This window comes from Hibiscus syriacus, unplaced genomic scaffold (assembly GCF_006381635.1).
Source record: "Hibiscus syriacus cultivar Baekdansim isolate YM2019G1 unplaced genomic scaffold, ASM638163v2 tig00110279_pilon, whole genome shotgun sequence".
In the NCBI taxonomy this organism is placed as follows: domain Eukaryota; kingdom Viridiplantae; phylum Streptophyta; class Magnoliopsida; order Malvales; family Malvaceae; genus Hibiscus; species Hibiscus syriacus.
Window position 1 is genome coordinate 1156240 of NW_024062659.1, and position 25220 is coordinate 1181459.

The window sequence follows — 25220 nt, forward strand, 5'->3', positions numbered from 1 at the left end:
GACTACTAGTTTTTTAAACTCTCGGTGCATGTTTATTCCTTTGGTTTTCTTCGTGGTCTATGGTTCTTGTGAATTTCATAGTTGCTTGCTTTTTCGATGTCTGGTTCCTATGTTTGTATATAACATCCTATTGGTTCGAACATTTGTGTAAGAGAGACTGTGATTAAAGGAGGATTTGTTTTTCATTTGTTTACTTTGGATTCTCTTCAAGTTTCCTCCTCTCTATCATATGATGCTTTGGGAAGTTGGAGCGATCCATCTCTACATGTCATTTATTAAATTATTTAAGATCTTACTCATCGGGCTGTCCATGATTGATCGTCGATACATTTTACTTATAATATACTTGAATATATTTGTCTTGTATGCATGTGACAAGACGTTTGTTGATGTTATTTTAAGTGGCTAATGAATATATTATAGTTTTATTTTTTTTTTTAAAAAGGTTGTGTTTTTCTTTTGCAAAACCCAAAGATTTTCGTTAACCCTAATCTCTTTTTTCACATTATCAAACATTAATGGATCTAGAGATATTTATTAGGGTAGACACTCGTATTTTAATTGTAAAAAAGTAGGTTCATGTATTTTTAAAAAAAAATTAATGTGGCTCTCGCATTATTTCTTTCACAATATGACTCTCTAACTCAGAAAATAAGTACAATATATTATTTTGATCAACGTTTTTCATCGTTGATCGTTACGATGTTGACGTGACTCTTCATGATAGTTGATAAAGTGATGAATAACATGACATATAAACTATCACATCAGTATCGTGAACCGTCATATTAACACTAAAAACTATCACGTCAGCACAGTAACGGCCAAATGAAGAAAAACATTGATTAAAGATTTATTTTTTGAGTTAGAGAATCATTTTGAGAGAAAAATAATACGAAGATCACATTGAGAAAAAAAATAATATAATGGTCATATTAATTTTTTCAAAATTGTAAGAATCCCTAATGCCTTTTTATATATATTAATAATATAAAGTTTTTAATTTAAATAAACAAATAAAATTTCTAAATAAACATCACTAAGTAATTAATCGAAAATATTAGAATTTTGTATCGGACCGATTATTACACTCGCTTCACGCGCCTCAACTGCGTCTGCTACCTTTTAAATTCCCATCCGCAGATGCGAGACAAAATGAAACCAGCAGTGGTTCTCTGTTGATGACAGGCGTGAACCCACACAGGTGTTATCCGTTAACTTTCCACGCGTCTACGCTGGAGCGTGTAGCTTCTTCTTTATTTTCCCACCCAAAGAGAAAATTTCTTCTTTATTAATAATCATTTTTTCACACAAACACGCCAAATCGCTCTCTCTTTCAATTTCCTCACCGTTTCTTCCATTTCTATTGGTGTCGTGCGTTAGTAATGACAGCACATAACATGGCGACGATAACGGAATCATTAGAAAGGTCTTTACAGAACTGTTCGTTGAACCACGAAAGAAGAACCAGTAACGGCGGCGGAGGCGGCGGTGAGGATGGATTAATAGGGAGTTCGTCTACACCAGACGAGAACAACAACAGCAGCAGAAGCCCTCCAATCACCGTATCCGACACTAGCTTGGAGATCAACTCCCATCTCTCTCTTCCCTACCATTTGGAACAATATCTTGATCTAAAGGTTCGTTTTTTCTGCTCTGGGAAGGGTTAGAAAAACAGTTTTCTGGTCGTTTTCGTGTTACAGACGCAATTAATGTGAAACTCATGGCAGATCTTGCTCCCTTTTCTTTGTTGGGTATTTCTTTCAGTCTTTTCTTCATGTTTATTGCTTCACATATGGTATCTCCCACGCGCATATACAAAGCTGAAGAAACCCTAGAAATATATATATATATATATATATATATATATATATATATATATATATATATATATATATATATATATATATATATATATATATATATATAGCAGGGGAGTCACATATCAGTCTTGAAGTTCGAATTTTTCTTGGTTAATTATTTATTTTATAAATGATGTTTATTTTAAAATTTTTGTGCTTATGAAATTTAAATTTTATTTGATTAATTATTTATTTTACGGACGATACTTATCCTAAAATTTTATTTATATTCATCTCTTTTAAAAATTATATATATATAACCATTCTTTGCCTTGTTGTAAGAATCAATGCAAAATGAAATTGCAAATAGTTAAAAACTATGAGATTCATCCCTATAGATTATTACGTTATAGGTTTGCAGTTGATACTCACATGCTAAAGAATTCGGGGTTGTTTTTGTTGTTTATTCTGGTATTTCTGGAAAAAATTTAAAATAAAGAATTTTGTAATTTTAAACCTTCAAATTTCTAATATAATTTTTTAAGTATTCATCCCTGACATAAAATCATTCGTTTGTCTTGCAGACGGGAGAGATTTACTACATAAATTGGAGGAACGGGATGAAAGCGAGGGATGATCCAAGGACGGCAGCTCAGTACGGCGGAGGTTTTTACTCGGAGGAGGAAGCTGACGAAGAGGATGATGGCTCGTATGACAGTGAAGAGTTTCGATCGGAGTTATCTCCTTGTTCGACAAGGGACAACAGCAGGAGCAACAACAACTACCATGGGGTAGAGAAAGACAAAGAGAATGTGTTGGTAGTGAGGGGTTACAAGAGCTGCCTCATGTATTTCATGGTCCCCAAACATGTTGAAGATTACTCCAAATGTAATGGTTGACTCCTTCACTTTGATCGATCCCAAACTGCCTCTCCTTGAACCTCATTTTGTCTTCTTCTTCCTCACCTCTCTTAATCATCTGTTTTATTATTGTGTGTGGAATGACCACATTACACATTCGAATTGTTTAGTTGAAGCTTTGATTCATTTTCATTCATCTTCGTTTCTCCGGGACATTCTTTCCTTCTTTGATCTTCACTATTTGAAAAAAAAATTAACTTAAAACTTTATTTAAAAGAATGATTGTTATTTTTAGATATCTCGGGTTCAAACGCCAATGACTATACATGGTATTTGAGAGTGTTTATTGTCGAAACGTTAGTGTTTAGATAAGAGACTACTAAGCATTCTAGATTAATAAAAAAAAGAGAGATAAATGTATAATATGTCCCCAATCTATGACATTTATTTTAAATTAGTCCTTAAACTTTTAATTATTTTAATTTCATCCCTAAACTATGACTTTCATTCCAAATTAGTCCTTATACTTCTAAACATTCCAATTTAACCCCTAAACTATGAATCTCATTCTAATTTTGTCCCTAAACCTTTAAATCTTTCATTTTCATCCCTAAAGTCATCCAAATATGTAATTAGTTTCAAGCATAGTTCAACCTAAAATTTATTTTTTTCAAGCATATAATCATATAACTTGGCCTAACGATTTTATTAACAAAGGATGAGATTAGAAAATACATATAGTTTGGGATGAAATTTATAGTTTTCAAAAAGTTTTAGGACTAATTTAGAATGAATGTCGTAATTTAGGGGTGAGATTCAAATATTTAAAAGTTTAGGGGCTAATTTGAAATAATAGTCATTATTTGAGGATGTATGATGTAATTAACTCAAAAAATTAAACCCTTTATTATTTGTCGTAATTACTCAACCGCTTAAGGATTTTTTTTTTAATTTTCTACTTGTTTATAGATTTGACTATGATAAACATGTTGGAATATTTTAATACATCGAGATCATTCATTAATCTTATCTTAAATCAAATCATCTTAATCAAGCCGCTAACATTTTGAAAATATTAGTGGCCTTCCACCAAAGGTATATTAATTATTTCATTTGAGCATGCTTACATTTTAGAGAGTCATCCCTAATAGGTAATCTGTAAAGTCCTATGTAAATTCCAATTAAGTCTTAGGTATGCCATTACCCTGAATTAGAGGAGCCACCATTGACCTAAACTTTTTTTTTTGTACAAAAAAAATGAAATAATTTTGAATTTTAAAGTTTAAGTCTTATTCTATGAGATCATTATATTTTAATTTTAAAATTAATTATGCTATTGAATTTGGTAAAAAAAAATTATATAATCAAATTCGATGAAAAGGTCAATTAATTTTTTTTATCACGTTATTATTCACAAATAAATTATCACATTAACATCGTGGATTGTTATATCAATATAATGAACTATCATATCAGTATTGTAAATAATTATATTATCATCATAAACTTTTACGTCAACGTAATAACAATACACGTCGATACAAAATTCATGTCAGTCGGATGAAAATCAAAATAGGTCGACATTCCCAAAAGATTCTCATGACCCATGAGAAAGTGAAAGCTATATATATAAACTAGTTTTTTTTTACCTCAATTTTATTTGTATTTTTTATTTTGGCCATTTAATTTTAATTTTTTAAAAATTTTATAGTTAAATTTTTAAATTTTCTTTGTTTTAGCAACCCAATCTTCAAATGTCTCATGTCAGTATCAAAATGTTGCGGTCTAAGATATTTTTATTTATGAAATGATCCTAAACTTTTAACCTTCTTCTTTTTCGTGATCAAAGTCCTTCTCTACCGCCACTCGAATATGTCGATTGTTTACAATATAATTGGTATCTAAACATTTTTTTTTCTCAATTTAGTTTTCTTCAAAATTAATAAAACTCAAATTAAAACTTTGATTTCTCTTAGTACGATCTGCAATCTTCGTCCCAATCAGCATAGAATCAAGATATATATTTTTCTCGTCCTTCTTATTATTCTCACCATTTAAATTTGAAAACAATTTTGAAACCAATAAATCAAAGAGAGTACGAAAATATTGATTAGATATAAAAGTTTTAACTTTTTTTTTTTTACAGAAATTTACCCAAAATCTAAATAACGTTAAGGGCTTAAAGATCGAGTGACCAATATAAGTGAAATTTGAAAATTAAATAAAAAAATATTTACCGTTAAAAACATTTTGGAGTGGTGGAAATTTGATTATTAATTTTAAGAGGATAAAAAGTTAAAATTATTGTGTCAATAATTTTAACTTTTGTATTTCCATAGTGACTGGATTGAAGTTTTATCATTTTTGGAGCCAAAAGTAATTTCTTTATTTGCATTCAGGGTCTAGGCCTACCTAGGCCATGCCCCCCTATGCCCAAAAGGGTAAATTCTTATTAAGTCACCTATTATTATTTAGTTTTTATTTTGGTCACTCAATTATTATTTATGTTAAATCACACTTAATTTACATTTTGGTTATGTTTTTGGTCTATCATCTTTAAAAAATTAGCGCTGATGTTGATATAACATCATAAGATAATATCATGTCATGATTGAAAAAGAATTAAAAAATTCATGTTAACATCATTGTTATTTTTTTAACGATAGGTGATCAATATATATATATATATATATATATATATATATGATTTTTTAGATAAAATTTTTATTATGTTTATATTAACCCACTCTATAAAATTCTTCTGGATTTGCATGTGTGGACATCCCTGGTGTATATTGAAATGTATAAATACAAACCTTAAACCTCGAATATAATAGAACATAAGTGTTGACAATATTTAATCCGTAATCGGATACACCCCTAATATATTTGAGAATGTGGCCTATAATAGATCTTTGTCAATTTAATTTAAATTAGTTGATGAATAAATTAGATGATTAAATAAAAAAAAAGTAGAATATACAGAAGACTGTGGTTCAAGAGGGCAATAATTTTATATTCTTTTATAATTAAAATTAAATAAAAATATTTAAAAATATTTAGTTTAAAAATAATATTTCATATTATCGATACCAACAAGTTTATCTCATTGCTCATCGATAGTCTGTCTCTTTTAATTTGGACGAAGAGTGGCTGGTGAAAGAACAACCATTGACTGTATATTTTTTCTAAAATAGAAAGTTGTCAATATAGGTTTATGAGGTTTCAATTTATTTTTTAATCTTGATTGAAGTAATTTATAGCGAGTTTTAGTACATATATCAGTCGTAGGGTCATTACAACTATTTATAGAATAATAGATTATGTGAATTCGTTAAATAAATTTTAAATTTCGTTTGAATATATCACATGAGTCTATTAAAGATCTTGTCTAATTACTGTAAGGGGGTGTTTGGTTCAAGGATTGTGAGATTCTCATGGGATGGAAATCCCACATTCCCATGTTTGGTTGGCCGGGAATCTCATTCCCAGTAATGTTTTATTACCAATAGTAGATTTTTTGGGGTATATTACCGGGAATGTCATTACCTCCATTCCCTTAGGTATTGTAACATTACCGGTGTTTTGGACTAAAATGCCCTTAAATTTTTATTTTTTTTTCAAAAATATCCTTTTTCAGTCATTGAATAATAAAAATTCTACGAAGGTTAAATTACAAATTTATCCTTAAATTATTTTAAATTTACAAAAAAAAATATATATAATTAAATTTTTATATAAAGTTCAAGGGTTAAAATTTTTTTACCCTTTCATTAAACCTTTTTTATATTTTTAATTTTGTAAAAAAAATTATATAAATATTATTAATTTAATTTTTTAAAGAAAATATATAAATATTTTACAATTTGTAATATTATACAAATATATTAATAAGGACAATTTGGTCAAATATACATTCTAATAATCTTTTATTCCTTTAACCAAACACGGTAATCTTACATTCCTGTTAAACCAACCAAACACAAAATACAACATTCCCAGTAATCCTATTCCCTGGTAATCTTTTATTCCCACTGGTAATCTTACATTCCGTGAACCAAACGCACCCTAATTGATTAAAAATTTGCATTCAGAGGGTATATGACTAACGACTAGTTGGAGGTTCTAGTGGATTGGAAAATTTATTTAAAGACCTTGACTGATAAAGAGTTGATAGTTTCAACGAGTTTGATATAGGAATGGAAATGGATGGGCGAGTGTAGATGTTTTTTCCCATTCTTATACCCGCATAATATTTTTGTATCCATCATTTACCCATCACTTACGAAGGGTAAAATTTTTAAATTCACACATGCCCACGCATGTACATTCTCAAATCTATTCTCAATCCGAGTACTTAACTGGATACCCACACTCATCCAATCTCGTCTATACCCATCCATAACTACCAATTTGAGATAGGAGAAACGATTGTAAGTTCAATTCTAAAAATGTTTATACCCTAACATATGGTTAAATTACAAGTCATGTCCTATACAATCTTAAGATTTACAGAATAATCTCTGAAATTATACATATATTCATAATGATTCAAAATTTATATGACGAACGGATGCGAGGTGATTAAGGTCTCAAACTCATCACCAATCCACTACTCACAACGGATATAACTTTTTATATCTACATCCATCCGCTAATCATTAAACTTATACTTATCTCCGTCCCAATTAAAATGAATACAATATAAAATCCATGAAATTGTATTCGTCTGTAATCTCTAGTCTAATATGATAAAAGTTTAAAGGTTTTCGAAAATCATTTCCGGAGATATGACAAGTATTAAAAAATCAGTTGTGTGAAACCATAAGCGACCATAGGATGAAGGGAATTCATAGGAGAAATCAAAATTTACTAATCGGACGGTAATCATGGATTACCAGTCACAGATCGTCTCCACACTGAAGCAGAGAATCCATTGGAGAAATCAAAGAGCTGTGATTTGAGCCTCTGGCCTTTAAAGGCCTCTTAGATGGGCTCATTTATTCATTCCCTTCTCCCTTTTAATTGTTTACAAGTTATAATTAGACCGAGGAAATGGGCTCAAAGTCCACGAGCATTGTTCTTTTTCCTCCTTTTGGTTGACCATTTCATCAGCTTGTTTGTGTGATTTTCCTAGATCCTCTTACCTAGGTGTAAATGAGTAGAGCGTTTGATGAATTATTCGTGAATCGTTTGTATAACGATTGTTTATGTTTGTTTATAAATACTAAATAAACGATAATGAACAAAATTCTTATTTCATTTAATAAATGAACCACTACGAACAAAAGGCCTATTCGGTTCATTTATGTTCACGAACAAACTAATTTATAAACCCATTTACTTCATTATCATTTTCCTTTTATTTTTTACATTTTAAATATGATGAAAAATATATACTAAATTGAACATAAGGAAAACTTTGGAGTTCAAATTGTGAAACCTAGGAATTTATGGACTAGTAGCATAATTTTATTATTTCTCTTTGACTTACAAATAAACGCGTAAAAAGCGAGTGTTGGTTCTCGAAAATTAAACAAACACATTCACGAGCATCGAGTGAAATGTTCACGAACGGTAAACGAATATCTTCAAATATAAATAAACGAACACGATATTAAAAATTTAAATCAATACGTGTTGAACATAAACACCTTCAAAAATAAACAATCGAACACAAAAATAATTTTATTAATTCAAGCTCCGGTTCATTTACACGAACCGGAAACATTACATTTCGTTTTAACCGTTCTTGCCTCGAATACCAAAGAGCTACGTGAGAATCTAGTAATAATAGTTCATCCCTTCTACTTCCATTGTTGTTTTATTGACAATTATTTCATGTTTTGGACCTTCTTTTGATTCAAATCCTATTGTACTTAAGTTATGCCCAAATCTTTTTCCTAATCAAATGTATATGATAAATATTAACCTTTACAAGAAAGAAACACAAATTAGATTAGTAATAACACACATTGATCTATAATCCCAACTACTCTATGAGACAAAAAAAAAAATCGACCAACAACCAATTGGTCTAGTGGGATGAGGCACTAGGTTCTTTAAGCAAGGTCAGGGGTTCGAATTTTGGCATTTGCGAATGGAGAAAACTGGGTTGGGAGGGTCGTCCTTGCCTTTGCAGTACCCAATCTGGATTAGTCAGTCAATAGATTGGATACCAGTGATTAATTAAAAAAAATCTATAATTACTCTCTTAAATCATGAGATAATTCTCTTGCGTTACAAACGTATATACTGGAATCCTCAAATAAAATTGGCAAAATACGAGCATTAACTAATTAATTGATTTTCAGGTTAAGAATGTATAGAACTTTTGATTTTCAACTATGGGTTTTTCTCTGGGATGGATCAATGGAAGCAGATAACAGCAATCATCTCCTAAAAGATTTAAATTTTTATATGTTTGAGACATTTTCTTTATATTTTTCGAATGAAAATTTGTTTTCTATATTCTAAAATTTTATAAATTTGTTTTTCCTTTAAATTTGATAAATTTACTCTTTTTAACATAAAATCTTCCGTATTTTCTCCTTGAATATAACGAGTCTACTCGACCATGGTTCTAATTTAGCAAATGGGATTTGAGGTTTTGAATTTGAGCAATGGGTAGAGTACGATCATAGGTTTGGTTCTTTTAAGGTTTCTATTGTTTAAGTATCATAGTATGAGTAGTTCTACTGTACAACAACCTAATTTAAGGTTAATAAACGTAAGAAAATGAGACTTAAAATGTTATAAAAATCATATTAGTTTATGTTGGATGCAATATAAAATGTAAACTTTTTAACATTTTTGGTTGAATTGAAAATATTATGAATAATATAACATTTTCAGTCGGCAATCGAAAATGTTACAAAAGAACGTTTTCAATAAAAAAATGTTAATAAAAAATTAACATTTTAATTTACGTCCAACCTAAAATGTTACGAGTTTTATAACATTTTCGATTGTACATTTCCTTAACCTTAAATTAAGTTGGGTTTAGATTCTTCCAATATCATAATTTCGGGTTTCGATTGTTGTAGAGATAGAGGATGAAGGTTAGGGTTTTTCTTAAATTGATGGGAAACAAATTAAGAAAATCCAAAATTGGATTATATCAAATATTATTTTTAAAAGACAAAACTATTAGTTATCACATGGCAATTAATGTAGGCTGAACAAAATAAAATATGTCAACGATATTTGTTACAAATTGTTAAGGTTGAGGAATTTGAACTTATAAAGTTAAGTTTAAATTCTATTACTGTTATTTTTTGTGAGCAATTTGTAAATTTTTATGTAAATTTTAACTGAGTGTTAGGCAGGGACGGAGCCATAATTAAATTTTGACAGGGGCCGAAATATTAGACTATTTAAGAAAATTTTAAAGACTTATTAGGTATTTAAATTAGAAATTCAGCATGAACCAAGCGACCTTAGTGATTAAGGGATTGTTGTTATCCTTGAGGTTCCAAGTTCAAACACGTATGTAGGGGTATGAGCGTTCATTGCCAAATAGTTTAAAGTCTTTGTACATATATTATCTTGTATTCACCATAAAATTTAAAAAACCCCCCTCAAAACACGAAAAACAACTTATAATTTGTCTAATATTTAAACTTATAGTGACTTAACTTGTAATTAGACAAAAAAATTTGAGAACCAGACTTATCATTCTTTAGTTCGACCCATACTTGATTAAATATTTTATAAACTTTTATATTTTTTAAATTTAAATATTTATTTTTACATGAACTAAAATACCATCAAATAAAAAGTTACATCGAATATATAAATTTTAACGGGGGCCAAGGCTCCCTTAGGCCCTAAGGGAGCTCCGTCCCCAGTGTTAGGTATGTTCTTGCCCTAGACCGAGGAACCACCATTAAACTAAACTTTTTGTAAAAAATAAAATAAAATATGATCTTAATGTAAAAATAATAGAATAATTTTCTTCAGTCAGTTCTAATCAATTTATGATCGGTGAGAATTATACACTCGACCTTAAAAACGAAAACTCAAGACCAAATTTTATTAAAACGAAAACCTCTATTGTGTAAATACTGAATACAATACCTTATATAGAATAAGGATTTAACCTTAGTTATGAATATGTAAAATAATAATAAAATAATATTACAACTTTCACCTAAATTTGGTAAAATTATCGATTTTTTTATTAATTTAATATAATTATAAGATAATATATATTTATAATTTTTCTAATCATTTGATATAAATATACATCTTATATATACAATTACTTGAATCTAAAACTTTTAAAATGAATGACACTGTATTTTACTACTGAAGCCTCTCAGTAGTTTTGAGTTTCAAAACTACTGAATTTAAATACCAATTTATTTTCCTTTAACAATAAATATCGATACAAAAAGAGTTTGTTTCATAAGAGGTCCCCAGATGATGATTTCATTTTAAATTAATATCTAAACTTTAAAAATATTATATATTAGTCCCTAAATTATAATCTCCATTATAATTGATCCATAAACGAATAGTGTGAAAAGCATGTCAAACTACCACAAAAAGGATCTAATTATGAAAGATCAATGATCTTTCATGATCAGGAGTTGTATTGTGATAAATATAGTACGAAATGGTAAATTGTCATAACAAAAACAAATCGCGTCATAAAAATGGAGAAATAACCATACCGAAAAGACAGACAAAATCAAATATTTAAAAAATATACGAAAAAAATAAAAAAACATAAAAGGGGTTTAATTTAAATCAAAATAAAGAAAACTAAACAAAAGAAAGTGAAATAAAAGAAAAAAAGAAGATGACGATACTAGGCGGTAGTCTAAGACAACACTTTAAAAATAACAAGAGAAAGAGAGAACTAAGATTAAACAAATTAATCTTCTAAATTAATAAAATCAATGACATGTTAATAAAAAGAATACTTATAATTTAAATAAAATCATAATTATCATTTAAAGACAAAAATCAAATATACAAATAGAATCTCTAAATAAATAAGAAATTAAGGGATGTTTGTTTACTTCAGAATGATTAAACGCTAAATGATTCAAATATTAAATGATTTAGAGATTCTGTATGAATTAACTCTGAACGTGACATGTTGTTTGATAATGGCTTTGAATCATTCAGAATGTACTTCTGTGCTAAATCATTCAGCACTGTTTTGTTGAATCAGTCAGCACTGAATCATTCAGATGTACGAAACAAACGCGCTGAATATTGAATGATTCAACATTCAACGTTAAATGATTCTATTAAGATACAAATAAACAGTCCCTTAATAATGGAAGTCGTCCATCCCGGTCTCCGCCTAACTATTCCTAGGTACGTCAGACTTGCGCTCACCAGAGGACGAGTCTTTTTTAGGTTTTCATTGGACGCTGACGTGTATGGTCCAGATTTAGAACTCTTGCGTGTCCTAGATTCCCCGTCTTCCTTATAAACAATTGTCGCCACCTTCTTAAAACCCTCAAAACCAACATCACAGATCTGAGTTAAAAATCATTGAGAAAAATTAAGAAATCTTCAATTTATATTCTCCGAGAGATTCATCGGGGGGTGCTGAGTATTCACTTTAATCGCCTTCGAAATTTCCTCTTTTTGTGTTTTGTTTCCGCCCCGAAATTGGGCGAGATCTACTGAAGAAATTTTCGTCGATTCTTGATTTTGTGTGAAGATTTAGGGATTTGGATCGATTTATTACTTATTCTTGAGAAAAAGTGACCGGTGCGTAAATATATGTTTGGTTTCGGGTCTAACTGGATCGATTAAAGTTAAAATAATTAGAAACGAAAAAAAGGGGAACCCTAGGTCAGATGGCAAACGATGAAATCAAAATGGAGGATGTTGAAGAAGGTGAGATTTCGGATTCGGCTTCAATTGAGGAGATCAGCGAGGAAGATTTTAACAAGCAAGAGGTTACGATTTTGAAGGAATCGAAATCGTCGAAAGGTGTCGGGGATGCGAATTCTAATACGAGAGTTTGGACAATGCAGGATCTCTACAAATACCCGTCTGTTTTACGAGGGTACTCATCGGGTTTGTATAATCTTGCTTGGGCACAAGCGGTTCAGAAGAAACCTTTCAATGAAATTTTTGGAAAGGAGGGTGAACAACCACAGCAAGATGAGAACAATAACTCCAAGCGATCGTCGCCGTCATCTTCGGTGGCTTCTGTAAATAGCAAAGAGGAGAAGGGCTCTAGTGGAAATTCAACTGATAGAGTTGTGATTGATGATAGTGGGGATGAGATGGATGAGGACAAGGTTGTCACTCTTGACAAAGAAGAAGGGGAGTTGGAAGAGGGGGAAATTGATTTGGATTCGGAGCCCTTGAAAGAAAGGGGTTTGAGCAGTGAGGACGGTAATGCTGGTAACTCGGATGAGTTGAAGAAGCGAGCTAACCTGATTCGGGGAGTACTGGAAGGGATTACTGTGATTGAAGCAAAGAAGTATGAATACTGTAATGAAAGGACTACCTTGTTTTAATCTTAGCGAGTAAAATGGCTCTGCTGAAATGTTTTTTTCCCAAATTTATTCTTTTGTAGATCCTTCGGGGGTGTTTGTTCCATATTGCAGAATGCTTTGGAGAGCTTACCAGGATTGGTATTTGAATCTAGTCTTCCCTCGAAAGATACACTTATTGAACTGGCGTTTGGAGCAGTTAATTCAGTAAGAATGGAGGAGTTGTACTCTCATAGTTTTGCTCTAATGGTTATATGAAAATTTTGGTTAATTTATAAAATGATATTTGCAAATATTGCAGAGTCTTATTTCTTTTCATTGCAGGCTTTCGTTGCTCTGAATGTCAATGTAAACGAACAGAATGTGTCCATTATATCAAGGTATTTTATTTGGTTTTAATACATTTTCTCTATTTTTCTTTTTTGTCAAATCAATTTGCTTAGTTATCTCTTTGTTTTTGCTTTTTGGGAACAGGCTTCTTTCTGTTGTGAAAGGTTTTGATCCTCCTCTGTTTCCCCCTGACAAGATGAAAGAGGTGTGTGGTTCATGACTTACTAGTGTATGAACTATTAGCATTGTAAGATTGTTGCGTTTATGGTGAGGCTAAACATTACCTCTGCTTTACAGATAGAGGTCATGCTGCTGTCTCTGCATTCACCGGCTAGAGTAATTGACACGGAGAAAGAGATAAAGATTGTGAATAATAAGGATGCTGATGCCTTAGCTGAAAATGTTGGTCATGATTTGACCATAACTAATAAGTTGCCTTTATCTGTTGATTCCGAATCTTATAATAGGCCAAATATGTCAATGGAAACTTTAAAGCCTGGAGTACCTAATTTTAGGAACAAAGGTCTTTCACTACCCCTTCTAGACCTTCACAAGGATCATGACGCAGACAGCCTTCCCTCGCCTACAAGAGAAACAACACCATATTTACCCAGTTTACCCATACCCAGGCCATTGACTATTGGAGATAGTATTGTTAAATCTGGACTTCTGATGACCAAGGGTTCACATGATGCAGTAGCTAATAAATTGCACCCTTATGAAACAGATGCCCTCAAAGCCTTTTCCAGCTATCAACAAAAATTTGGTCGAGGTTCTTTCTTTTCAAGTGATAGACTTCCTAGCCCAACCCCTTCTGAAGATTCCGGTGATGAGGGTGGTGATAATGGTGCGGAGGTTTCTAGTTCCTCCAGCATTGGAAACTTTAAACCAAGTATGCCTGTTCAGGGGCATCCAATTGTTTCCTCACCACCTTTTCTTGATACTGCCAGTTCAACTTCTAGCATGCAGGGACAGTTGACTTCCAGCATGCAGGGACCGATTTCAACTCAAAATGCTACACTTGTGACTGTGAGTTCTGCATCTAATATAGGGTTAAAGGCCTCAGCAAAAAGTAGAGACCCTAGACTTCGGTTTGCCAACTCCAATGCAAGTGCTTTGGATCTAAACCAACGGCCGTTGCATAATGCTTCTAAAGCATTGCCTGTTGATGGAATTACGGATTCAAGAAAGAAAAAGAGTGTAGAAGAACCCGTTTTAGATGGTCCTGCACTCAAGAGACAAAAGAATGAGTTGGTAAATTTTGGGGTTGTTAGGGATCATGTTCAAGCTATATCTGGAAATTGTGGTTGGTTAGGGGATACTGATAATAATGGGTCTCAGATGACAAATAGAAACCAAAACGTAGAGAGATTGGATTCCAATTCCCGGAAAATGGAATATGGAGTATCTTGTTCAAGTACTTTAAGTGGAAAAACCAATATGACTGTCAACAAAATTGAGCAAGTGCCACTGCCAGGCATGAGTACCCCTTCTTTGCCTGCTTTGTTGAAAGATATTGCAGTAAATCCGACGATGCTGATAAATATACTTAAGATGGGACAACAACAGAGATTAGCATCTGAAACCCAGCAGAAATCCCCCGATCCTGTAAAAAGTACATTGTATCAGCCGAGCTCAAATCCAGTTCTGGGAGTAGTTCCCCCAGGAAATGTTATTCCCTCACCCTCAGTTAACATTGTGCCCTCAAGCTCATCTGCTACTTTGTCAAAACCTGCAGGAAATCTTCAGGTTCCTCCTCCTGTGAGCACCTCATTACATATTTGCATATTTATATATACACACATATTTATAGTTTTGCATATACACATATATAAAATAAAATGCAAAACTGTGCAAGCCATGCTTGTTTTAAGCATCTGCGTCATTGGTAAATGTTTCAACTTCAGTGCATTTTGTGGTTTCATGCGGATGAGGATAAATAAAATTGTTTAACTTGTCTTTCGTTCAATGCTTGAAAAAGTAATATTTATTTTGCATCTCTTTTTTTGTCTTATGTTTAATAATTGATGACCTTCTAGGAGGAGTCTGGCAAAATTCGCATGAAACCTCGTGACCCTCGTCGTGTTCTCCATGGCAATGTGCTTCAAAAGAGTGGTAGCGTGGGATCTGATCAAATAAAAACAAATGGGATCTCCGCTACATCAAGCGCCCAGGGAACCAAGGACAATATGAATACCCAGAAGCAGCTTGAGAATCAGACAGAAGCTAAGGCAATGCACTCTCAGCTTGTTCCACCACCAGATATCACCCAGCAATTTACCCAAAGTCTAAAAAATATTGCTGGTATGATGTCTGCTTCGCAACCATTTACCAGTCTGCCAGTAGCATCCCAGAATATAGTCTCCCAACCGATACAAGTTAAGTCTGACAGCACGGATATGATATCAACAGTGTCTAATTCTGAGGATCGGCAGACTAGGACTGGTGCAGCATCTGATGGTGTAGCAAATCCTCCTCCGCAGAATAAATGGGGAGACGTAGAACATCTCTTTGAAAGGTATGATGACCGGCAAAAGGCAGCTATCCAGAGAGAAAGGGTGAGGAGGTTAGAAGAACAAAAGAAAATGTTTGCTGCACGCAAACTCTGTCTTGTCTTGGATTTGGATCATACACTTCTCAATTCTGCCAAAGTGAGTTTTAATTAATCAAGGGTGAACTGTTCCTTAAAAAACAAATCTGATATAGTTTTCTAATTTAAGGCCATTTACTTTTTTTGCCTTCTAAGTTTATTGAAGTAGACCCTGTGCATGAAGAAATCTTAAGAAAGAAAGAGGAACAAGATCGTGAAAAACTGCAGAGACATCTCTTCCGCTTTAATCATATGGGGATGTGGACCAAATTGCGACCTGGGGTCTGGAATTTCTTAGAGAAAGTATGCTATTTCGATTCTTCCTTGACTTCATTATTCTCTGGAACCTCATTTGCAATTGACACTGATTCTCTCTTATCATTTTAGGCTAGCAAATTATATGAGCTGCATCTGTACACAATGGGCAACAAACTTTATGCCACGGAGATGGCAAAAGTGCTTGATCCGAAAGGGGTTTTGTTTGCTGGGCGAGTTATATCTAGGGGTGATGATGGAGATCCCTTTGATGGAGATGAGAGGGTTCCTCGAAGTAAGGATCTTGAAGGGGTTCTGGGTATGGAATCGTCTGTGGTTATCATTGATGACTCTGTGAGAGTCTGGCCTCATAATAAACTTAACTTAATTGTTGTAGAGAGGTATGCATGCGTTTGATTAAACTTACAAGTACGTTGATCCATGCCACTGTCTTGATCTTCTGTTCATCTATCATATTTTCTACAGGTATACTTATTTTCCTTGTAGTAGACGCCAATTTGGTCTTTTAGGTCCATCTCTTCTTGAGATTGACCATGATGAGCGCCCAGAAGATGGGACATTGGCTTCTTCTTTGGCGGTGAGAAGACTGTTTTGCTTAAAATCTTAATTTTTGAAAGTTACTATTTGTCTAACCGTATTTTTATTCAAATAGGTTATTGAGAGAATTCATCAGAATTTCTTTTCACATGAGAATTTAGATGATGTGGATGTTAGGAATATCCTAGCAACAGAACAGAGGAAGATTTTGTCTGGTTGTCGTATAGTATTCAGCAGGGTGTTTCCTGTAGGTGAAGCCAATCCTCACCTACACCCATTATGGCAAACAGCAGAGCAATTTGGAGCTGTTTGCACAAATCAGATAGATGAGCATGTTACACACGTGGTGGCCAACTCTCTCGGAACAGACAAGGTAATTTATTTTTCAGTTTAATTGCTTTGCTTGCTTGGCATTGTTCAAGACAATTAGTCGGCCTTACCTGAATCCAAGCTGCCAGACGCTTTATAACTGCTGTGCTTGCCATACAGGTTTGTGTTGAACAAAAGTTGTCTCGTTGGGTTCATTGACAATAGCAAGGGAAATCTGAGCTCATTGTTTCGGTTTAACCAAAATTAATTCATATATTGTTTTCCACAGGTGAATTGGGCTCTATCTACTGGAAAATTTGTTGTTCACCCTGGCTGGTGAGATTGTCTATCCTTCTCAAGTCGGTCGAATGGTGGAAATTATTAGCTTTTTAGACTTAACATTCCCTCCTTTTTTTCTCTTTTCTAAAAAACAGGGTGGAAGCATCAGCACTGCTGTATCGGAGGGCAAATGAGCATGACTTTGCGATTAAACCATAAATAATCACCCCTAATCATTTTCATAAAACTAAGACCCAATAAAATTGAGTCAAACATGGGTAGAGATGAAACCATCAGGCATTTTTTCGGGGTTGGTTGACGTTGGGACCGAGAGCACCACAAGATTCGATTTCAACGCATTATCCACTGTCAAATGGTTGGCAATTGCAGACTAGCCCTTTAATTGCCAACCTGACGAAAGTAGTCACATGACTCGGTTTGGTTTGATAGAGTGCATAGAAGTTTTTTTTTTGTGTGCCCTTAGAGAACCTTAATGATGGGTTTTTTAGGATTTGAAATGACGACCTGATTGAGCAGGGGAGGGGGTGGTTTCATTAAAGCTCAACACTTGCAGTACTAATAAAACTGCCAAATGCCTAAGTGTGAAAGAATGAAATACAACTAATTGAAAAGAAAACCTCACCAACGGAATAAATGAGTGCTAAAAGGTATAAAGAAAGCAGAGGTATTTGAAAGAGGAAAAAAAGATGCGAGAGAGAGCGTTGTTGGTATGCACACGGGTCCGACTTGGGAATTAGGGGATGTTCTATGTTTAAATCACGAGGAACGTAACGAATGGTGTTTGCAATTGGTTTGTAATTCATTTCTCTATTATTTATTATATTATTTTTTGTGTGCTGGTTGTTGATTTTGGTGGTCCATCGAGTCTTGTGTTGGAATCAAAAAAGAAAAGAAAAATTCAGAGGTGCTATATTTGTGTAGTTTTGAAGGTGATGGAGAAGACTGGGTTTGAGGAATTGGAAGGAAAACTAGAAATAGAATTAAAGAGTGAGATTGGAAGTCAAATTTGGTACTTTAATTTGAATATATTGTCATATCTGGCTGTGCTTGAGAATTAAGATTAATACGGTCCTACCCCATACGTAGCCAGGCGATAGGGCGAGAGATTCCTTACCAAAATAGGCTTCAGGAGGACCACGACCAAACCCCGCAGCTACGCAATAGCATTGCGGTTTATGTCGCTTTTCTTATTTGCATGCTTTCTGAAAATTGGGAACTTAAGGAGAAAAATTAAGAGATAAAACGCACGCAATGGATAATCACATCATTTCAAGTTTATCACAATTTTTCAAAAAATGAATATAAATCTTAATTTTAAGGTCCTAATGAAATAAATGTTATATGCATGCACGGATGTCTTTTATATAAATTTAAGTATACATATTTGATATTCTGAATTTTCAGTTATAAGTGTAGATTACTATTTAAGTCTAGTAGTTAAATTCAGTCTACATAGTTTGATTTCAATGGTAAAATAGATTAGGGTGTTACAGATTGATTATTAGTGTTATCAAATTGTATTTAATAAATGTTATATGCTTGCTTTATCTCACATACATAAGATACTTAAAACCATCTTATGCTTTCATAGAAGAAAGGAAATCCTAGAAGTTTTAATAAATGAAAAAAAATTAATTTTCTACCAAGTATTTTTATATATCTCGTGTAATTTGTCGTTAACTTCGTAATTTTTTCTTTTTAAAATCATTTACGTAAATTAATATTTTTAAGGAGAAGTTGGTAGAATGTAGAGGTATGCCAGAATGCTTAGGTTTAAATGGGGTGATGATTAGGGGTGTAAATCAAGAGAACATTTTTGATGAGTTGTTTGCAAATTGATCATACATTGTAGGTTTATATTTGTTTATTAAGTTGAATAAACGGGTATGAATAAACTCATTAATAAATGAACGAACAAAAATATAAATGTGTTTTTCTTTATGGACTCATTTAGGATTTTATTGTTTGGATATCTTTTTATTTTAGTTTTTATTATTTTGAATATTGGTGAAGATAGAGATTAAAATGAATACAATGTGAACTTTGGAGTTGAAAATGTTAACATGTGAAACTTAAGGACTAGTGACCTAAATTTTTCATTTTTCTTTACCTCATAGATGAAAGAGTAAAACGAGAGCGTAAGTTGCTGAGGGGATTACAACCATATAAATGAATGTGTCCGTTAATGTTAAATGAATATCTTTGTAAACGTTAATGAATTAAACATGAACACCTTCAAAAATAAATAAATGAACTTTGAAATAAACACAAATATAATATGAACACCTTGAAAAATAAATAAATGATTACAAACACAACCTTGTTCATTCTTGTTTGACTCATTTACACCTCTAGTGATGATTAAGTAACGAAGTGGATCAGGGTTAATGTAGTGGTGTAGGTGATCTGAGTTAATTATTGTTTTTTGGTGGGAAGGAGTGAGCCGAGTTTGTTATTAGGGTTATTGTCATTGATAGCGACTATGGTCGAACTGGGTATTGTTGTGGCATGATGGCTACCGTGGAAGTTCAAAGGAGTGATCTCGGTTTCAGCAAGATAGTGTTTGGGAAGAAGGAAAAGACAAGAAAATGATGGAAAAATATACCCAAAAATGAGAGAAAACATCGTTACATATTCTTATTAATACCTGGGCATTTATTACATTTATATATCCTTGAGAATACAAGTAATTGCTGCTTTAACTTTGTTTAACAACTACCAACAAATTTCAGTTAAATTGGCATATAGTCAAATCAACTTTTATAAAAAAAAAGTAATTTGATGGAAAATGAGAATCAAATTAACTAAATTCTACCCCTAATGAAGTATCAATAGTCAGTAATCTCAGTTTGATGGAACCGCTTCTTTCTCTCTTCCTCTTGGAAAAAAAGATCGACCACTTGTCATGAAATCATCAGTTGCAACTCTTTGTCCAAATCGGAAAAAGCCTACTATTATCACAATCTAAATGTTATCATCAACGATAATCTTGTTTATTGTTGTTGTTATGGGGGTAAGTAATCGGATTGGTTTCAAACTAGTGCTCCTTATCTGTTAAAAGGGTTAAAGTAATGATTTTAGGTATATGGTTACTCACTCCTATCTTGGTCCCATCCCAGTATAGCTCTTCCATTTGCTTTTGCTTCAATGAGAAACCATCCCCATCACCATTCCTTCGCGCACACATGAAGAAAAACAATATTTTTACTTCATTCATACGCATCTCTAACCAATATGTCTTCAGTTCCATGTGGTGGTTAGTATTTAAGAGAGGTTTACCATTGTTTCAGCTCTCGGTGGAGACCGGTTATCGATATTGATTCAATGGAAGACAGTAATGTCACTGCCTGCAACGGTGATGATGTTATCCTGCTGTAGAAATGCTTTCATTAACGGCATATATATGATCAGTTGTTATAGATAATTATATGTGTTTGTATGCAGATCTTGATACGAAGGTAAACACCATTCTTGGCATCATCGTGCAAGACGACAGAGATACATTTGCCAAACGTGCCAAGATGTACTATCAGAAGCGACCCGAGCTCGTTGAGATGGTCGAAGAGCTGCGGAGATCGTACCGGTCATTAGCTGAGAAGTCTGACCAATTGAGATCCCAAGGACTGCAAAACTATTTTCAAGGCCATGAGGAACTTAACGGAGTCCGGTGTTCTAGTTTGCATCCCAAGTTCAGTGCCGAAGACCCCGATCAGGAGATAGAATTCGATCAAGACGCCTCGAATTCGATCAAGACGAGACCGGCCGATGAGCAGAAGAACATCAAGTTCCAGCGTAATATAAGTGATTGTTCTCTACTAATGGAGAACGAGAAGCTGTGGAATGAACTGAGGTTCAAGGTGTCGGAACTGGTAGACGATAATGTAAGCCAGCAGACCGAGTTGATAAAGAGAAATGAAAACGGAAGGACATCGGAATTAAGCGATGAAGTTGGTAAGAAAACTAGGTCTCGATTATCATGGCTCAAGAGACTGTTTTGCGCAAGGAGTATGGAATCACATGGTAGTTAGGTACCTAGCTAGGTTAATTGCCTTCTCATTCATTATGATTCTTAATTTATGCTTGTCTGACCTTATTTTATAGTTGGTGTACTAAAATTTTATAAATTATAAATCTTGCCGCTACTCTTATGGGTGATAATGCTATTAGTTCTCAGTATTTGCGTGTAGGTTTACTTAGATAAAACTACATAATAAAATTTATAATGAGATTTTTCTCTTTTACGACCCCTTAATATATATGATTTTGTAGACATATGCATGTTTAGGGGTGCTCAAAAAAACAAAAAAAAAAACTGCAATCGTTAATTGGTATAACCGTTACATTTAATAGGTTAATTAATCGAACCATTTATAATAAATGGTTTCGGTTAATTGAACCGCTAAAAATGATGGTTAACAGTTAAAGTTATGGTTACAGATTTTGATAAACATTTAACCAACGGATAACTGTTAATAAATTAAATTTATAATTTATTATATTTTGTCACACCCCAAAATGGGGTTAAATTTTAATCATATAAAATATTAGTGTCATTGTGTGAGCTCCCTAAAAGTGTAGGGACTGTTAGTGTAATTAGCCTAAGTTGGGTATTCAAATACCCAATTTCAGTTTTGAATTTGTTTTCCCCGTATTTCCATTTTTGCTCAATCATCTCTTTTCTTTATCTATTTTTTATTTTTCCTTAATTCGTCACCTTGAGTGTCGCTGATATTGTCATCGTCAACATCATTCGGACAGGCTCACCATTTCAGTTCGAATAGTGGTGACCTCGTTCTCGTTGTCATTGCTGTTAGCGGGGTGAAGCAAGATAATGTTCGGGTTTTGTAAAGCCATGTTTCCGTCTTGCCAAGCTCTGTCGTGAACCGACCTCGGTAAGTGATCCTCGTGCTTTAAAATGTAATATTGGAAAAAGATGGTATAATTCCAGCCACCAGAAGGCGTCTCACACGCTGTCGTTGTGCGTCTGGGAGTTGTTCTGCAACTGATGATTCGTTGTTGAACCGGTTTAACCGAACCAATTCTAGAGCATGTTGCTTGAACCAACCTGTTTGACCGACCGACCCTTTGATAGAACTGAACTCATTGACCCGACCCGTTGACTGTTGACTTTTCTCTTGGCCGTTGACTTTTCTATTGATAGTTGATTTTTTTGTTGATCGTCGACCATTGGCTTTTTAGTTGATTGTTGATTTTCGACCATTGATCGTTGACTTTGACTTTTGATCGTTAATTTTGACTTTGACCAATTGACTTTTTCCAAAGACTCCTATCACTATGTTTTTCGACGTCATAAATATGTTTCTATAGTTCGTTTTATCAAATTCTGATCCAAAATTCATGTTTTACAACATTTATCATTTAAAACCATAATTTTATTAAGTAAATTGTGAGATTTTGAACTCATTTTTTTGGTGCTACTTCTTAAAGGTAATCATGCATCTCCGCATCACTCTCTAGTAGATCATAGCCACCTCGTCCGGCTTAGCTCAATTCTGCTTCCCCATTTTGAGATGTGCCAAAGTATTAATTACTTGGTTAAAAGTCTATTTCTGTTTGATGTATTATTTCGTAATCACTTTGTACTATGTCACTATTAGATTACCAAGCCGCATGACCTAGTACTACTGATCGTGGGAAGCATATGACTTAGTTAGTATCAATTAGTTGTTATAGGTGTGTCACTTTGATCTGTTTGATACCTTAATATTGTTTGCTATTATGCTATATGATATTATTTATATGCATGTATGAATTCTGGTTGTGTGTGTTTGAGTTATGATTGATTTATGATTACTGTTGCATCATTTTAAATCTTTGCATTGATGCATTCCTGATTTTTCATGGGATTATATCCCCATACTGATTCTGCATAAGATTATTATTCCAATCTTGATTCTGCATGTAATTATATTCCCATCCTATTTATGCATGGAATCCTCTACGAGGGCAACATCCCCGTCCTGTTTTTAATTTCTGACGAGTTCCTCCTTGGAGGTTAACTCGAGCTCCTCTTCAGAGAGTAACGTCTCCATCCTAATTTCTATTTCCTGCTTTGGATCCACTTTGGTGATCTCAAGTTTTCTTCAGCATGTAATGTTTTTTATTCCGTTCTTCTATGACAAGAGGTTAGGTTGTGAGGATTCTGTATGATTTTCTAGTATTAAGTATATGGTTTTACTATTACTCGATTATCATGCTTGAAATATCTGAATTATTATTTGTATTTAGATGACACATTGAGCTTTGTAGATCACTTTGTTTCTGTTTCTATTTTCATATTATCCAAATGTATAGTTGGTTTGGCTATAAGATGAAGAGTCTTGATTTCATACCGTAAGAGGCTAAAATTTTGCTTTTAGTCTCATTAAATTGTGGCATTAGTTTATTCTAATCTCGTATTTGGTAAATAATTTTAAAACAATTATTTTTATGGTTAGCTTGATTACTCTGATTCAGTTGTAACTCCTAGACCGAGTTTAAGGGGTTAATTTAGTGATACCAGAGCACATGTTTAAACTCTCAGACTATGTAACCCACTACAGTTCTGAAAATTATTTTAAATAATTTTTGTAAAATTATTGTTAGACGAGTATGGAAATTATTTCTGAAAAATCATGCCACAAGATTTTTAAATATTTTCTTAAACTCTCGAGGCTCTGATGTCATTCTGGATAGTTACTACCTTTTTGTAATCTTAATGTGATACTTGATGTATATAATCATAGGTTTGGTATGAATACCTGATATTTTTTAGACATCTTGGTTGATTACTTCGATTGTAAGATTTGAACTCTAGCGAGTAATCGTTAGTTGATTAGTGATCGTCATTCAGTGTTATGAAATTTTTTGTACTCGATTTAGGTGTAATAAAATAATAATTAATTCAATTCTGACTGATTTGACAATGTCTTAGGTCAATTATCCTGCTTAAGAAGTAATTTCTTGTCTTTAAAGAAAATTTGTTCATGTATGGTTTTTAGTATTATCAGTTTACCTTAAAAAATCTGACCGAAATCTCTGAATCTGTTATGAAATCTTTCCTAAGCAATAACTCGTAGGGATCATATATGACATATAGTTAAAAGTTCTTCCAAGTTCATCTATAATTGCGAGTTTTAATAAAATTTTAGTTTTGTATGACAATTCGAGTATGTAAATGAACTTTTGTTATAACGCTAAGTACGACTTTGTTTGAATTATCACTCAAACACATCGTGATTCAATTTGAAAAAGATGATTTTGGCCAACAATATATATGTAATCCTAGGATTGCTAAGATTCATAAATGTTTTACATTCTAGGGTGAAATATTATTTTGGTCTGAATTATTTGATTTACTTCAAACTCTCGGTAAATCAATTTTGATATTTGCTTAAGGCTTTCTCATTCAAGTTAATGGATATATTCTAAAAACCGAAAAGATATAACATCTGTATCACTCTGATTCAGACTATCTTAAAGAGAGAGAGTCAAGTTCGAGTCTTTTTCTAGAAACTATGCAGATTTCAGAGTGAGAGTAGAAGTGAGTAACAGTAGACTTTTTCAGTAGATTACCTTTGTCTCTGTCTAAGTAGAATTATGTCTTTGTTTTACCGATTATCTCGACAAGTTGGTTGACTTTACTCTGGGTCAAACTAGTTATATTCTTGATAGCTAACTTGATGGTATACTTCTGAGACCATTAGTTTTTGTGAGATTTGAGTTTGATGGTTTGAGATTTTTG

At 32.9% G+C, this 25220-nt stretch overlaps 3 protein-coding genes across 4 annotated transcripts; all 3 read left to right on the plus strand.

The window, feature by feature from the left end:
- The first annotated feature begins 1149 nt into the window (after positions 1-1149).
- On the plus strand, positions 1150-2766 carry LOC120115818. Of its 2 annotated transcripts, XM_039136418.1 has the most exons (3): positions 1150-1204; positions 1393-1640; positions 2387-2766. In XM_039136418.1, exons 2-3 carry the CDS (start codon positions 1401-1403, stop codon positions 2699-2701), a joined length of 555 nt encoding a protein of 184 aa, XP_038992349.1. In that variant the 5' UTR covers positions 1150-1204; positions 1393-1400; the 3' UTR covers positions 2702-2766. The 2 variants fall into 2 exon arrangements, with proteins under 2 accessions (XP_038992349.1, XP_038992348.1); XM_039136417.1 differs by lacking the exon at positions 1150-1204 and having other exon boundaries at positions 1326-1640; positions 2387-2760.
- A 9413-nt stretch (positions 2767-12179) lies between these two features.
- LOC120115928 (RNA polymerase II C-terminal domain phosphatase-like 3) lies at positions 12180-18323 on the plus strand. Its single transcript, XM_039136540.1, has 12 exons — positions 12180-13121; positions 13218-13341; positions 13459-13514; positions 13609-13669; positions 13762-15225; positions 15504-16115; positions 16211-16357; positions 16442-16710; positions 16796-16907; positions 16983-17240; positions 17466-17512; positions 17611-18323. Exons 1-12 carry the CDS (start codon positions 12487-12489, stop codon positions 17672-17674), a joined length of 3849 nt encoding a protein of 1282 aa, XP_038992471.1. The 5' UTR covers positions 12180-12486; the 3' UTR covers positions 17675-18323.
- Positions 18324-20774: 2451 nt separating this feature from the next.
- On the plus strand, positions 20775-21532 carry LOC120115946 (protein NETWORKED 3A-like). The gene is made up of 2 exons (XM_039136556.1): positions 20775-20831; positions 20921-21532. Exons 1-2 carry the CDS (start codon positions 20801-20803, stop codon positions 21502-21504), a joined length of 615 nt encoding a protein of 204 aa, XP_038992487.1. The 5' UTR covers positions 20775-20800; the 3' UTR covers positions 21505-21532.
- The last annotated feature ends 3688 nt before the right edge of the window (positions 21533-25220 follow it).

Bases quoted from the DNA above. Each gene is read 5' to 3' on its own strand.
- LOC120115818 (XM_039136417.1), top strand. From the start codon at position 1,386: ATGACAGCACATAACATGGCGACGATAACGGAATCATTAGAAAGGTCT. The intron at 1,641-2,386 runs GTTCGTTTTTTC...TTTGTCTTGCAG, and splicing joins AACAATATCTTGATCTAAAG to ACGGGAGAGATTTACTACAT.
- LOC120115928 (XM_039136540.1), top strand. From the start codon at position 12,487: ATGGCAAACGATGAAATCAAAATGGAGGATGTTGAAGAAGGTGAGATT. The intron at 16,116-16,210 runs GTGAGTTTTAAT...TTGCCTTCTAAG, and splicing joins CACTTCTCAATTCTGCCAAA to TTTATTGAAGTAGACCCTGT. The intron at 17,241-17,465 runs GTAATTTATTTT...TGTTTTCCACAG, and splicing joins ACTCTCTCGGAACAGACAAG to GTGAATTGGGCTCTATCTAC.
- LOC120115946 (XM_039136556.1), top strand. From the start codon at position 20,801: ATGGAAGACAGTAATGTCACTGCCTGCAACG. The intron at 20,832-20,920 runs GTGATGATGTTA...GTTTGTATGCAG, and splicing joins TAATGTCACTGCCTGCAACG to ATCTTGATACGAAGGTAAAC.